Raw genomic sequence first — 15,943 nt, 5'->3', positions numbered from 1 at the left:
TTCTGGCCATTCTTGTAACTTGTGCTTCAAAATATCTTAACTGATGAGATCACACGGGTCTGTAGTTCCTGAGACTTAAATGGCTATAGGAGATAACTTTTGCTTTTACCTTTCTGTTGATATGGTCTTGAGTTAATGAAGGTCAGACCTCAAGTTTCAAAATATGTAATCTGGGAACTTGGGAAAGCTATTTTGGCTTATTTTATCTCTTGGAATGATATGGGCTTCTTTTCCAATTTTTGGCAAGTGGAGCCCGAATAGCCAGTTGGGCTTATGAGTAAAAAATAAGTCCAAATGTATTTTGGCTAGAATGGAGAGTTTGGCCAAAAAGTGCAAATTTTGGTACAAACACTAAAAGAGTACCCTTTTTTTTTTAAGGAACATTGACAAACCGAATTACTAATTGACTTTGTTACTCTTTGATTTAAGGTTTTAATTTGATATCGTTAGTCCAATACCGAGTGCCATTTGATTATATGCGTCCGACTTTCACCAAATTTGTGTGATAAAATTGTTTTGAGATACATTGCAGTAAACCATTTTTCTTCTTTTTAATATATAACCACTGTTTTGAACAAAATGGAGGCATTATAATAAGGCTAATTTGTTATGAAAAAACTAGAAAATATTATATTCAATGTATTTGAAATAACTAGATGTAATGCATTTGAAATGACTATATGCAATGAATCATTTGAAATTCATTTATTTTTATCATTTCCTTATTAATAAGATATTGACATTAACATGAAATGACTATATCCAATGAATCATTTGAAATTCATTTATTTTTATCATTTCCTTATTAATAAGATATTGTCATTAACATGAATTATAGTACCCTACTAAATTCTAAATTTGGAATCCCTCCAATCAAATCATAGCATAGAAAAATAAGAAAACATAGAAGCAAATTGGTTATAGACATGTAAACCTTATTATTCTTCTTTAATATAATTCTCTCATAGTTAGGGAAAAAAAAATGGTTATAGATGAGGAAAATGAATCAGAAAAGGAAAATAAACAAAATTAAAGCAATACCATTATCTTTCCTCTTGTCCCCCTAAATCCCTGATAAAACAAGAAATCTCATTATTCTTATCATGCGTGAAAAAAAATATGGTAAGCAACTTTGCAGGATCACTTGTTATTAAGAATAATGAGATTACCAACCCTTATTTTTATTAGAATAAAAAGTTATCATGCAACCAATAGTACTGTAAAATTACCAACCCATTCCATCCCCCTCTCTCTCTCTCTCTGTCTCTCTCTCTCTCTCAGGCAATGGCTGCCACAGTGACCTCTCAGGCCTCTCTCATACAACCAAAACCCACTCTCTCTTCCAAAACCCTGCAAAACCCTCGTCCTACTTTCATTTCTATTCCTTCTACTACCATCTCACGTATCTCTCTAACTCTCTCTCTCTCTCTCTCTCTCTCTCTCTCTCTCTGTGCTAATATGAAATTGACGCAAAGATGTCATTTTTGTGTGCAGAAGTGAGATTTGGTGTCAAATTGGGAAATGGGTTCGCCGCAAAAGCTTCAATGGCTGTCGCTGAAGCATATTCGAAGCCTCCCGCTTCTGAAAAGAGGGTCAACAATCCCATCATTGTCATTGACAATTATGATAGCTTTACCTACAATCTTTGCCAGGTTTTTAATTCAATTTTTTCTTCGTATCTCCTCTTTTAATTTTGAAAAATGATGAATTTAATCTTTTGCCGTTGTTGGTGTAGGCTAAACTACTGAACGGTTCATTAGTACTAGATTTAGAACTGCTTTGTTGCTCGAAGAAAGCAGGTCTATAGGCACATATTTTTAACGGAATTGTCTTGTTCTGTTTCATTCATTTCGTGAAATATAAGAACCCTTTTTGTTATGTGCATAGAATTAGAATTTCACATTTATTAGGAAGCACATCATTTTCTATGGAGAGATTAATTCATGTATTTTTTTTTCACTGGATTTTCATTTTTCATAAGAGTGCAACGAGATTTTGTATAACAGTTCAAGAAATACTCACCAAACACATATGTGATTTAAATTCATGTGCTTATTGTTATGGAGCCCTTTCCCAGGGTCAGGCGGTAGTTCCTGAAACATCAGTGATGGTTGAACTCAGTTATTTTAAGCAGTTTTACATGATTGGTGTCCTTTTATTTATTGATGGTTCTTGCCAATTAAGAAGGCATTGCACTAATACCTTCCTTTGGTGCGAAGTATATGGGAGAGTCAGGATGTCTCTTTGAAGTCTATCGAAATGATGAACTAACTGTTGATGAACTAAAAAGGTACGAAGTTGTACTTCACCTAGTTAATCATTGTTTGCTGATCCATAAACATTTTGTAATGTGTTTTAGGTGGCAAAGCAATTATGATATAAACATATATCCTCTGTAAGGCATCTGCTTTTGTGACATACATAACCTCTTTCTGTTATTGCAGGAAAAATCCCAGAGGAGTGCTAATCTCTCCAGGGCCAGGTCAGTTCTTGACCTTCTGGTGATCTTTCATCTATAGGTGGATGCATGGAAAAGGAATTAAGTACTCATTCTTAGATTTTTACACATAGTATGTTCCTTTTGTAGGCACGCCCCAAGATTCTGGAATATCTTTGCAAACTGTATTGGAGCTGGGGCCCATTGTACCCTTATTTGGTGTTTGTATGGGTTTGCAGTGCATTGGGGAGGCTTTTGGAGGCAAGTTTTCTTACATATGATAAAGTTTTTTTTAACGATCTCTGTATTTGGTGTATGCATTTGACTGTGCACCTTTATTTTCTATGTTATCTTTTCATTCTGCAACACTCTGTATGCATGGAAAATGAAACTAGTAAAAGTTCACTTGATTTTTTCTTGTTTCTATTGTGACTGCTAAGCCACTTTTTTGTGTGGTTTTATAATCCACGTGGTTGCGGTGTTGCAGGGAAGATTGTCCGTTCTCCTTTCGGTGTCATGCATGGGAAGAGCTCTCCCGTATATTATAACGAGAAAGGGGAAGATTTGTTTTCTGGATTACCGAAGTACGAATTTTTCTTTCCTTTTGTGTTTTTATTCTTTTCTTGTGTAAGTTTTCCTGAACGTCGGCAAGTATTAACATTCTTATTTACGCATATTAACAGGGTTGAAGTATTTCCAAACATTAATTCACATTAACATTCTTATTTATGCATCCTGTGCATTAATGGGCTCTCAAGTAACAATTGAACTTTCCTTTTGTCTTTTCAGCCCTTTTACTGCTGGCAGATATCACAGTCTTGTAATTGATAAGGACAGTTTTCCTAGTGAAGAACTTGAGGTTACAGCATGGACAGAGGATGGACTGATAATGGCTGCTCGTCACAAGAAATATAGGCATCTTCAAGTAAGATATAGTCTTCCCCCCCCCCCCCCCCCTTTTTTTTTTTTTTGCTTCATTCTATTATGCACAGGAGAATATTGTGCTGTTCAATCTGGGTAAGCTGCCCTTTTTCTTCATTCTATGGAAAATGCACTTTCATGCACAAGTTGTATACCATGTAAAGAAGAGTGTTGTGACATTTTATCCAGAAGGTGAACTTACATAACCTCCAAATCCTGGAATAAATTTCTCCAGGATCTTTTGAGAGGCAGGTTCCGTCTGCGTCATTTTTTATCCTAGAATTCCTTTAACAAATCACTGAGAGGATGAATGATAATGTTATGCATTGAAAATAGAGCAAGTTGCCTAGTTATTAAAGTAAATTTTGACGCTTATTGAATTTGAGACGGGGAGTAGTGTGCACGGTGCAGATAGGTCATGATATTATCCTGAGAGAGCCCTGTGGTGGTTATGGTTTCTTCTTGTGGACAATAAGATGAGTTGTCCATTAGTAGATTAGTCATGGGATTACATGTAACATACAAAAAAAGTTGAGGAATGTTTAAAGCAGCACATACACAGAGAAGTGTTAACATGTTAAAATTTACCATGCCAGTAACAATATTTTTTTTGTTGCATGATAATAAAATCATCAGTCATGTCCCATAATAGTTGATGAGGTTGTGTCAAGTCAATAAGCTGATATTTGACTTGACTGTTATTTAAATTAATTTAGCTGTTGCATTTGTGTTTTGGGTTAATTCTTTTAGCTTCATGCAATGTACTTAATATATTTCTATTGACTTGCATTGCCACATGTTACATTCATGAAACAGAAACAATTGCAAAGATGCAGTGCCGTAGAGCAGTTGTTTTTGCTGGGCGATGTTTAGAAAACAATGTGGAATCTGAGAGGGTTCCTACCTTTTTTCATTGCCTGTCAATAATTAGTTAGTATAAATGAGATTAGATTTTATGTTTTTTAATCCTTGACTTGTATGCTTCTTTTCTGACCTTTTACTCCTACCCCTATAGAGTTAAAGCTCAATGCAGTGTTGTTGCTTTAACCAGATACATTTGAAATTTTGCAGGGGGTTCAGTTCCATCCTGAAAGTATCATAACTTCTGAAGGCAAGACAATTGTGCGTAACTTTATCAAATTGATAGAGAAAAGAGAGTCTGAATCAGAGAATTGAAGGCTTAGTCGATATGCAGATACTCCACAATGTAATGTAGCGTGGCAATATATATAAATGTCCTTCTCGTCATATTCTATGAGTTCAAGTTTGTTATTTTTCTTTCTTTGCCAGCTTCATGAGTTGAAGATGGACCTTGGATCTAGCTCATACATCTTGGTGGGCTAGAGAGTTTGCTTGTTTCTTAATTTCATGCTTGTATTGTATCCATTCATTTAATAACCCCTCGCATAGGCAAGGCTAAATGGTCCATCTCAAAAGTTGTCTTTAAACACTTAGGAGGGTGTATTCAATTTAGATTTTAAATGATTTTAAAAGAGTTATAAAGTTGATGTAGTTTAATTGAATTTAATTGAGTTTGATTGAATTATTCAAACTCCACATAGATTTTGACTGAAATCGTGTATAGATTTTAACTTAGTTTGTTAGAAATTTATTATTGATTTTAATGGAGTTTATAGCGATGGCGGTGGTGGTGATGGCAATGGCGGTGACGGTGGCGGTTTTTAGGGGAGGTAGTGGGGGTGGCAGTGGCGGTGGGAGTGAGGTGGTGGAGGAGGTGGGGGTGATAGTGATGGTGGTGGAGGTGGTAGTGGTTGTGGTTGTGGTGGTGGTGACGGTGGGGCTAATAGTGGGGGTGGTAGTGGTGGTGGAGGTGAGGGTAAGGGTGGTGGCGGTGGTGGTGGTGACGGTGGGGGTGATGGTGGGGCTGGTAGTGGGGGCGACGGTGGGTGGTGGTGGTGGTGGTGCTAGTGGCGGCGGAGATGGCGGCGGCAACGACTGGTGATAGTCATGATAAGATGGTGGTAGTAAAAGTAGTGAAAAATCATATTTTGAGAATAAAAATAATATATCTATCAAAATCTCTAAGGGGAAGCAAAGATTTGTCATGGCCTAAAATTAGTCTATTATCAAATGAAATTCACCATTTTTTGCATTTTCTTTAAAATCAATGAGTTTTTTGAATATACTCAAACTTTTATGAAGTCTTTTAAAGTCATGATTGAATATATCCAAATTTGAATGGAGTTTAAAAAGTCTGAATTGAATACACATAAACTTTTAAACTTCTTTAAAATCTTTTAAAATCTAAATTGAATACACCCCCCTTAAGAGCAACTCCACCCATTTGCCCTTTGCCATGGCAAGGGGGAACTAGGGCAGGCACTATTCATGTGAATAGTATTCTTGCCCTTGCAAATAGTATTTTGTGTTTCCATCCATTGTCATGGCTAAGGGCAGTTACTATTCATTTTTTTTTGTCTTTTTCACAAATTTTTTTATCTCAATAATTAATTCGGATAATATTTTCGGATAAAATTTTCGGGTTCCTACGTGTCAAGACTATTCATAATCAGATAAAATTTTCGGATAAGATTTTTGTGTTCAAATTTCGGATGAATTTCAAATTTCAAATTTCCGATAAATTTGGGTTCAAATTTCGGATGAATTTCAAAATTCAAATTTCAGATAAATTTCAAATTTCAAGTTTCGGATGAATTACAAAATTCAAATTTCAGATAAATTTCAAATTTCAAATTTCGGATGAATTTCAAATTTCAAATTTCAGATACATTTCAAATTTCAAATTTCGGATGAATTTCAAATTTCAGATAAGATTTTCATCCAATCAAATCAAGCCACGTGGCATCTCTATCTGGACAAAATTTTCTATAAATTCAGAGGTTGAGCTCATACCTCTCACACCACATCTTTCTACATTTTCATTTCTGAGAGTTTAGAATTCATACTCCATTCTCAAATGGAAGATTTTAGGAGATGCTTGGAGAGGCAAGAGCGAGAAACAAATGAGAGAAACCGTAGAGCAGATGAAATCAATGAGTTGCAGAGACAAGTCGATGAACAAGTTGTCATAGCAGTGGCTTTGCAAGATGAAGAGAACCAACGTCGCCGCCGTGGCTCAGAAGTCGGCCGTCGCCGGAATGTGGACAGACATAGGCAGTCTCGGGGTAAGAATCTTTTGGAAGATTATTTTATCCCAACTTGTTTGTACTCTGATGTTGATTTTCGAAGGCGATATAGACTGCAACGCCATTTATTCAATAAAGGGAATCGATAGGTGAATCCGATGGCATTGAATCACGGAGTGGTGTCTCGTTTAACATAACGTCGGGACCCGTGGGAATGATTCTGAAGCGTTTGCAATTTTTCACCACGTCCCAACATTCATGATGGTTGAAACTTTTTTTGCCTTGCCCAATTGCACCAAACCACATCTGTGCTTGAATCATCTATTTAAAAAAAATTAATGGACATTAAGAAATATTTAAAATATATTGGATATGCAAGTAACAAAAATAAAATAATGAAAATGCAATTAACCTTACAAATATATTGGAAGTGCAAGAAATATTAACAAAATATTGGAAGTGCAAGAAATATTAACAAAATATTGGAAGTGCAAGAAATATTAACAAAATATTGAAAATGCAAGAAATATTAACAAAATATTGAAAATGCAAGAAATATTAACAAAATATTGGAAGTGCAAGAAATATTAACAAAATATTGAAAATGCAAGAAATATTAACAAAATATTGAAAATGCAATAAACATAATATATATATATATATTAGGACATTAAACTTAATAAAACTCAAATTATAAAATACTTACCTCGTTACTAAGATTTTCCCCGCTTCTACGGTTGTCCATCGCTTTGGCCAAGGCATCCCTCCATTTTCCCAACTCTTTATTGAGAATTTTCCACCTACTAGACAATGCCATTTCCGTACGAGTCGACCCCGGAATTTTTTCACAAAATTCGGCATGAATTTTTTTCCACATATGAAAAAATTTCATCTCATTGCCTGTCACGGGACAATGACAAATTTGGAGCCAAGCCTCACATAAGGAAACATCTTCCATGGTGCTCCACGCCCCTCCGGTTTCGATTGAAGAAGCCATAAATATAAGAAATAAAAATACAATTTGAAAGAGAGGAAAATGTTGAGTAAAGAGTGAATAATAGTAGAAGTAGAAAAAAATGTATGAGGATTGGTGTTGAAAGTGAAGGGTATCGAAAGGTATTTATAGAGAAAAAAAATTCAGAGTATTTTGATTTTTTTTAAAAAAAAATTCGATTTTTTTTCATAATTTTATTGCCAAAAAAATGCCAGCCGTTGGATTGGAGGAGAGAAGCATATCGGAGCGCCCAGGGGTTGACAGCTGGCTTCTGCCCGTTGGAGCTCGCGCAGGGCTGACGTCAGCGCACGCGAGTTCAAATTTTTTTTACCGTTGGCGCGTGAATTGCACGCGCCAACGGTAAAAAAAATTTCAACTCGCGCGCGACGTCAGCGTGACGTCAGGCGCACGTCATCAGCCCTCGGTTTGGGTCTCGAGCGGAACTGGCCTTCGGGCCAGCCTGAGTTCGTGGGTCCCACTCCCCCCCCCCGGGCCTGGGCTCCTCGCTGGAGGCTCCTTTTTTTTTTGCCTCCCCCCAGCCTTGGGCTAGGCTGAACGGTGGAGTTGCTCTAAGAAACCAGCCCTAATGTTCATTGTGGAAAGATTATAATATAATGTGCAACTCATCTTTTTTTTTTTTTTTAAAGACCTTTCCTATTAAGAGGGGCGATACCATATTAAACTCACACACATTATACGGATGCTAGGACTCGAACCCAAGACTTTTGCTTCAAACCACTACACTAAGTTGGCCTTTAATTGATATTTTAATGTATTCGGTTGTGCATATAATGGCTATAGACAAAGCTTAGCTGCGTCAGAAGGATATTATCACTCGGCCTATGTCAAAGCGATTCGCGACAATCTAACCTTATATTTGTTTGTTATTTATTTATTTGTTTATTACAACGTTGATATTTATTTAGTTGGGAAAACATGCACCAAAGTCTGCCAGAATGGTCGGTTCTGAATGTTTTTGTTTCAGAATCTTGACTGTTATCTGCTTTATTTTTATTGAACATATTCTCTTGAACCTCTTGTGAAGATCTTAATAAATTGTTGAAAGAACATTTAAAAAAAAAACGAATTTGCATGAAACTAATGTCAAGTTGATCACTTCTCACTTCTCACTTCCTACAATTGCATTCTTTTTTATTCCTAAGCCTCCATACTCTGCCAGTTTCAGTTTTAGGATTCTTTTATGCATTTTCGGAGCTCGGAATCCCGTAATTTTGTGGCAATATTTAGCATTCACTTTGGTTTTTATTGCTCGAATATTTTGGAATCCCAAAAGCAGAGCCTGGTTACCAACTCTTAACTGGGCCAAGGTGATGAAAAGCCCAATTGACATGGGAGATTTCCATGATTCCATAACCCTTGGAAAAAATAAAAATAAAAATCCTTCCTTGCCTAGCACACCCAAAAAACAAAAACAAAAGATTAACAGCAAAGCCCTAATCTTTAGGTATGGAGAAATTAAGCAGCCAACCAATGTAATTATGTAAGAGTAACAAGACAGTTGTTTTTTTGGGTCGAAGTAACAAGGCACCTTATGTTATGGCCAAGTGTGCTCTTACAGTTAGTTTTGACATGTTTGAGGAAAAACCCAAATCAATGTTTGTCTATTGACTCGTGGAGTATTATTCTACTGTTACCCATTCTGGTAAACATGGCATCGAGTTTTTCACCTTTTCATCTTTGTGTTAAGATGTTAAGATAAACACAAATCAAGTGGAAAAGAGGACCACAAACACAAACTGCAAGTCATAGTTTTAAGTTTTGTATGTCAGCAAAGGTTAGTTACCGGTTACCACAAATTAGTTACCGCTGCCTCATAATCAACCAAATTTTGACAGCTCATTTCTTATCTAGTGGGCCAAAGGGATTTCCACAGAAATGATGCCAGAAAATTCATAAGTGTTTTACTTCAGCAAAAAATATAAGCAGGTCTTGTTTTGCTCATCTTACTTTTACCTCTCCGTCCTCGTCTTTCAAAGTCACGGACCCAACTTTGAAACCATGAACCATTCATTGAAGGCAGTCTTAAGAATCTAACCTGCTGCACACTGCGAAGGGAAAGTCCAACATACTGCCATTTGCTGCACCATTTCTTCGGCAATTGTCACATCCAACTGACCTTGGATTCCAATTAAGCATTGAAAAAGTATCATCATCCCAGCTTCACAGGTCTGACTTTCAAAAAGATAACAGACAGTGTGACCAAGTTCTGGACTTTTATTAATGAAAAGTTGAAAACAATTTTAGTAAACTTGATGATCCATTAAAAATAATAATAATAATTCACAATAACAAATGGGAAATCCACGCCTACTACATATTATAGTAAATTCCATATGCTTAAATATTTATTGAACCCATGAGGGCTTGTCGAAAGTACAGAAATCATCACTGGATTCAATTTGTAAAGCCAAAGACAAGCATGAATGATAACTGGGAACCATCATCTAAAGGTATATGAACTATACACACATGCCCCTCCAACCCAACCATAACTCTATCCACCCTCAATAAATTTGTGCTTCTCCTCTCTATACACCGAAAAACTGACTCAGCGAGCGGCATCAACTGAATGCCAATGGAGATGACCATAGTGCTTGCTCATATGAGAATCTTATATATTCATATAGAAGTGGCCTCTGCCTGGCTTCCTCTGCTCCGGTGGTGATGCTTTCCATGGCGGCGTCTCCCTTTCCCGAATGTGACGGGGTCAAACACTCGCAGCCTCTCAGCTTCTTGGGGATTAATCACACACTCTGAAGGAGGAGACTTGTATCGGATTCTGTCATAGCAGTAGGAGTATGTCATGTGCTTCTTCCTGAAACTATCCATTTTAATTCTTTGTAGGCGTGTAACACCAGTAGGTACCGATTCCGAACTTTGGGTCTTATCACACTTCTTTGATAACTGTTCAATTGGATCAACTGCACAGCCGTGTAGAACAAGGTCAGAGAACTCGGCCAAATACGGGGCATACTTGTAATTCACTCTGTATTTTCCCCCATTGGTAGCCCAATCAGATCCATCCCATATTGTGGCATACAATGACATTGGCTTAGAGGGGAAGTCACCACCCATAGATTCTGTTCTCTTAACCTCTCTAATGGGAACATCGTCCACATAAAATCTGTAAGTAATAGACATTGGAAACAAGAACACAGTTAAAATCTCAGTTACATAACTCATAAAGAAAACATAACTTTTTTCTCTTTAGTTTCTCTATAATCACTAAGAACAACAACTTCCCTATAATTATTCCATTTTCTTCTAGTTCCCCTAAAACCAAAACTTGCATCAACTAAGCCTAGTGGTTGTAGTAGTCTCAGTCAACCCAAAATCTGGTTGTATCTGTCCCTTAAACTTAGAATCTACCATTCAAACCAAAATTCCCTAGACCCTTTCTTTTTTCTTGAATCAGAAATTAAACAGAGCATCAGCTACCACACGACAACTGGTTTTGATGAAACAAGAGGCTGTATTATGGGGAGAAACAGAGCAAGTTCTGTACTGTATTTACTAAAAGGAGAAACCCTGCCTCTGCCCCACAGCAGAGGCATCACATCAAACCCAAAAAACAGTAAACTCCAGACTTCAGAGTAAATGATATTATTAGTGACAATAATGGGAAAATATGCTTTATAAAAAGATGATATGCTGTAGATTTAACGTATTAATCTAAATTTAGTGCGGTGAGTTTTGATTGATGCTCACATGATCTGAGAGTCAGTCCAGAGAATACTGTACTGATGGAAATCATCAGAAGGATCAAACCAGAGATTGTATCTCTCTTCTCTGCCGGTACTGGTGCTTCCATTGCCATAAACATTGGTCTGAATCCTCCATTCTTTGCCTCGTATATTCCCCAAAAACTCAAAATCAATTTCGTCATGGTTCTTCGGAAACATGTCACCATTTGACATCTGTTAAAACATAAATTAGATTAGAACAAGCTTTTAAAAATAAAAATAGAAACTTAACGGTCTAATGGAAAATTTTAACACAAAAGAAAAAAAAAAAAAAAAAAAAACATACGCGTGGATGGAAATTTATACTCATAGGATAAATAACGAAATTTATTTGTTTCAATAGGACGAACCTTGAACATAAATTCAAGGAAAGAAAATACTCATCTGGGTGTAACCAGGTTCATTTAAAGTTTTGAACTTCACGTCATGAAATACACATTCAAGGAAGAAATTTAAGAGCAGCCTATCTGGGTTATCAAATACTCTGTGTCGAAGGCTGAGGAGAACACAAGTTTGTATCGTGATATTGATAGGATTAGATCTCTAATATTTTCTTGACTCGAATTGCCACCAAAAATAAAAGTACGGATTTTTTTGCTGACCATAAAAAATCAATCTTTACTGAAACAACAAAGTATTACTGTAAACTGGAAGATTAAAATCTGGGTCAGAAGAATGAAAGAATCAGGCTGTCTATTTATCGGAGTCTAAACTACAACAAAGAAAAAGGAAAGGAAAATGAAAATTTTTAATTTTTTTTAAAAACACTTATCAGATGGAAAGCAGGATTACTCACATAAAAGGCAACAACAACTCCAGCAGTATAATCAGCGGGCAACTTAATGGAAGCACTGAAAAATCCATGATGGTAAAGGTCCTGAGAAACAAATCCAGACCCTGTACACAGACAAAGCCACCAAGAAGGAAAAAAAACAAAAACTTGGTCAAAATCCCATCAAGAAACGCCACCTCAAAACGAGCAAGCAAATCCATTTCACATGATACACGAGACCAGGAGCAACCAAGCGAAACACACCTGTCCGTTCGTCCAGTGAGAGATGAACGGATTTCCCATCTCTAAGGATCATGAGGTTGTCGTCTCCAAAAAGCTTGTTATACCCTTCATCAAAGGATATGATTGGTAAATTTCTGGATGAAGCAGAAGCAAGAACTCCTAGAACAAGCACATGGTAAGCACAGACAAATAATCCAAGATGAGAGAAACCCATCTTTCTTTTTCTTTTTCTTCTATTTGGGTCCAAAAATTAAATGGTTTTTCTTCTTTTGCTCTGGTTTTCCTTTCTTCTGAGTTTTTTAATTGTTTGTGAGAGCTATATATAAGAAGGGGAAGAAGAAGGGAGAGGAGAGGCAAAGATAGAAAGAGAAAGAGGTGTGTGGGAATATCTCTACAGCTATGAGAGACAGAGAGAGCCGAAAAGGCTAATGAGAGAAGGAAGACAAGGCCAAGGGCAAGTCATTTTATTGCTGAGTGTGAGTGGGAGCTGTTGAGCTGTGTTCTGTTCATATGCACATTGCACCGGACACCCTTTTATTTTTTTATTTTAAAATATATATATATTTAAATTTTGTTTACGTTATTCTTTACAAAATTATTATCGCCGCGTACCTTTAATAAGACGAGGGGTCTCTGATATATAAATAAATAAATAGGACTATGGGGTTCTTTTCCATAAAAGTAATGTTATTCTTACCATATTTCTATATCACTTTATGTGGCATATGAAGTGGATAACAACATTAATTAAAAAGTATTAATAAATTATTAAAAAAAAATTGTTTAATTTAATTTAATTGATGTGACCGTCCACTTCATCTGTCACATAAAGTGGTATGAGAATGTGGTATACAAATGTGATAAGAGTAGTATTATTCTTTCTGTAAATTGCCTATCAAAATCCCTAATTAAAGGCTATATATATATTTTTTTAAACTTAATTAAGGGTATTAAATGGGTAATTTAGTTTAAATTAATAGAATATAACTCTATAATATATCGAATCTATGGATATAAATGAAATTTTTATTAAATATTTGACTGAAGTGTGGATTACCTAAATTTTTGTCTTCAATAATGCCTTGTGTATACGATATATTGAGTGAAATGCGTAACAATTGTTTAATTAAATTATTATAAATAAACCCAATTCTAGGCATGTATTTATAAAAAAAAACCCACACACTATTTAAATATAGAAACACACCCAAAATCAACAATTGTATATTTTTTGGGTGTGTTTATAAATGGGTTTTGAGTGTGTGTAATGATGGGTTTTGGGTGTGTTTATAAAGTGTTTTGGGTGTTGGGTTTTTTTTATAATTTCAGCCCCCATTTTAGGTGTTTTAGTGAAACCCCCTTGTTTAATATAAGTGATATGTTTTGTCATCAATCCACACTATACCCAAAATATATACACATAAAATTTCGACCCATACAAAATAATTACGAGATTAACTATGTAATTAACTAGTCATATTATATACAATTTTATTACAAAAAATAATAATCTTTGGTGATGGTGGTGTGTTCTTATTTATTCACCTTTCGGGTATTTATTTTTCTGTTTTGCAATGGTTTGTTTGTATGTAGGGGTTGGTGATTGTTATAAATGAAATTATAATTACGCGTTTACTGGTTTGGTAAAGAAAGGCTCTAATGCTCATAAATAAATAAAAACAGCTGTAACAACATTCATTTCATCTAGTAAATCCGTTGCTTTTTGGCAAACTGTTATTCCTGATCTCATAAAATATGGAAATATTTTTACTCACCACTTTAATCTAAGGTGCATGCTCATCATCATTCTTAATACTTGACACGTGTCCATAGACATAACTATAGTTAACTTTTTACTTTGATTTATGTAATCATGGTTATGTTTATGGACACATGTCAAGTGTTGAAAAAAGTGGTGACCATACACCTTAGGTTAAAGTGGTGAGCAAAAATGCTCTCATAAACTATTGGATAAGTTTTTTAGAGTTTAATTCAGCCTTGAAATAGGGGTGTGCGAGATTCAATGCAATCCGCCTAAATCGATCGATTCAATCCAGTGTAATCCAATTTTGATCGGTTTTGATTATTTAACACATCGGTTTGGATTTTTAATTTCTAAAACTAACATGATTGGATCGGATGACGAATTTACTTGTGAGAATCTAATCCAAACCAAGCTAATTAGTTTCATGCTTATTTTTCTCGTCTTGGTTTTTGTAATTGAAAATGTTAGAAATATTTTCAATCATTTGATGGAGGTATGTTTAATATATTAAAAAATCAAAATAATTTTATGTATCATTTTATTTATATTTTACATTTGCATATATTAATATGTTTGATTATATTGAACCCAACAATAAATATTTCATATTTCATTATTTTCTTTTTTAATTATCAAAACCAATCATGATGATTGTATTGAAAAAATCACAGTCCAATTTATCTTGGATCGGATATGAATTGGCTAAATTATATTGGTTTCGAATTGACGCACACCCCTACCTTGAAATATATGACAAATATTATTTTGGACCATGTGTTTTTTGTCATGGACTAAGATATATATTAATAAATAAATATGCGTTGTAATATGAGTTAATTGGTAACCTCATGTAGCAGTGTAATGGTCACAATAAGGAAGCATTGGGTAGAAAATGAAAACGATAATTTTGTGTTTTTAGTTTTTTGTACATGAGTTTGAATTTGTTTTTAGAAAACAATTCTAGTGAAAATGAAAACGACATACTGAACGTGTTTTGATAGAAAATGAAAATGGGGCCTTGAAAACGTTACCGAACGGCCCCTTATTGATCTAACAATATTATTCTCGAGTTTGTTAGAATAAATTCCAGATTTGGACATCTCTACACAAAAAGGAAAATTGCTAACCGATTACTCTAACATGTATGGCAATAGTTGGACTTTTTCATTTTCATTTTCTCAATGGAAAGATACAACATAATTACAGTCCAACATACATCCTCCCTCCCCCCCCCCCCCCCCCTCTTTCAGTACAAGACTTTCGAATAAAATAAAATACTCATAGCTTCAAAATTATACTTTGAAAGTCTTCATTCTTCAAAGAGGTATAAAGTGTTAAAACTATAATTGTATTAAAAGTAAGAATAAAAAATTAAAGTAGAGGACAACAGTGGGCATGAGAAAGCATCAATCATTATTTAGACTTTCGCAGCAAAAAGAAGTTCACCTTTGAACACTTTCATTTTTTTATTTATTAAAAATGTATTTTCTTTAATTAAACAAAAGCAGCCGGTTGCATTCTCAATCAGCCAACCGCCCAAGGTGCCGCCCCTTTTCATGTTTATTGGTGCAGTTTCATTCCTAAAGTACCCTCAAATTACTACACTGATTTACGGATTTGCCACAACTAGACCAACAAGCTTGTGGTGGTAGTCTAGTAAATAATGTCCAAGCATATGAGCAATTCAATTGCCGGGCCAGCGTGTAAATTTCGGCGCCCAGGGAAATGGACACGTGGCCAAAATCAGTGGCTAAGCGACGAATATACACGCCCCAGTGACCCAGTCAATGCTCATGGGGATTATATATACATTTGGTTTGGAAAAGATTTTGAGCGTATTTCCCTTCATATTCTAGGAAAATAATGAAACGCTAATTATATTCTTCTTGCGCTTTACATTAATTTTTCTGGTTGAAAAAGAATAGTTTTATTTTGTAATA

General features: G+C 35.3%; 2 protein-coding genes across 3 annotated transcripts; one reads left to right on the top strand and one right to left on the bottom strand.

Moving 5' to 3' along the window:
• Window positions 1–1,196: 1,196 nt before the first annotated feature.
• On the top strand, window positions 1,197–4,881 carry LOC110762815 (anthranilate synthase beta subunit 1, chloroplastic). Of its 2 annotated transcripts, none has more exons than XM_088247698.1 (8): window positions 1,197–1,402; window positions 1,498–1,652; window positions 2,220–2,290; window positions 2,445–2,482; window positions 2,588–2,698; window positions 2,925–3,021; window positions 3,227–3,362; window positions 4,430–4,881. In XM_088247698.1, the coding sequence occupies exons 1-8, from the start codon at window positions 1,285–1,287 to the stop codon at window positions 4,532–4,534; spliced, it is 831 nt and encodes a 276-aa protein (XP_088103824.1). In that variant the 5' UTR covers window positions 1,197–1,284; the 3' UTR covers window positions 4,535–4,881. The 2 variants fall into 2 exon arrangements, with proteins under 2 accessions (XP_088103824.1, XP_021821194.2); XM_021965502.2 differs by having other exon boundaries at window positions 1,198–1,402; window positions 1,495–1,652.
• Window positions 4,882–9,797: 4,916 nt separating this feature from the next.
• On the bottom strand, window positions 9,798–12,709 carry LOC110762712 (putative xyloglucan endotransglucosylase/hydrolase protein 28). Its single transcript, XM_021965381.2, has 4 exons — window positions 12,260–12,709; window positions 12,020–12,120; window positions 11,189–11,397; window positions 9,798–10,604 (listed from the first exon to the last, which is right to left on the bottom strand). Exons 1-4 carry the CDS (start codon window positions 12,450–12,452, stop codon window positions 10,100–10,102), a joined length of 1,008 nt encoding a protein of 335 aa, XP_021821073.1. The 5' UTR covers window positions 12,453–12,709; the 3' UTR covers window positions 9,798–10,099.
• Between the last annotated feature and the right edge of the window lie 3,234 nt (window positions 12,710–15,943).

Source organism: Prunus avium, chromosome 1 (genome assembly GCF_965620075.1).
Source record: "Prunus avium chromosome 1, drPruAviu1.hap1.1, whole genome shotgun sequence".
Classification (NCBI taxonomy): domain Eukaryota; kingdom Viridiplantae; phylum Streptophyta; class Magnoliopsida; order Rosales; family Rosaceae; genus Prunus; species Prunus avium.
The sequence above is the reverse complement of the archived record's forward strand: the minus strand, read 5'-3'. Positions and strand labels throughout refer to the sequence as shown.

Excerpts from the sequence above, each read along its gene's own strand:
- LOC110762815 (XM_021965502.2), top strand. The coding sequence starts at position 1,285 with ATGGCTGCCACAGTGACCTCTCAGGCCTCTCTCATACAACCAAAACCC. Across the intron at positions 1,653-2,219 it reads TTACCTACAATCTTTGCCAG|TATATGGGAGAGTCAGGATG; the intron begins GTTTTTAATTCA and ends TTTGGTGCGAAG. Across the intron at positions 3,022-3,226 it reads TTGTTTTCTGGATTACCGAA|CCCTTTTACTGCTGGCAGAT; the intron begins GTACGAATTTTT and ends TTGTCTTTTCAG.
- LOC110762712 (XM_021965381.2), bottom strand. The coding sequence starts at position 12,452 with ATGGGTTTCTCTCATCTTGGATTATTTGTCTGTGCTTACCATGTGCTT. Across the intron at positions 12,121-12,259 it reads CTCACTGGACGAACGGACAG|GGTCTGGATTTGTTTCTCAG; the intron begins GTGTGTTTCGCT and ends GTCTGTGTACAG. Across the intron at positions 10,605-11,188 it reads TGGACTGACTCTCAGATCAT|ATTTTATGTGGACGATGTTC; the intron begins GTGAGCATCAAT and ends TATTACTTACAG.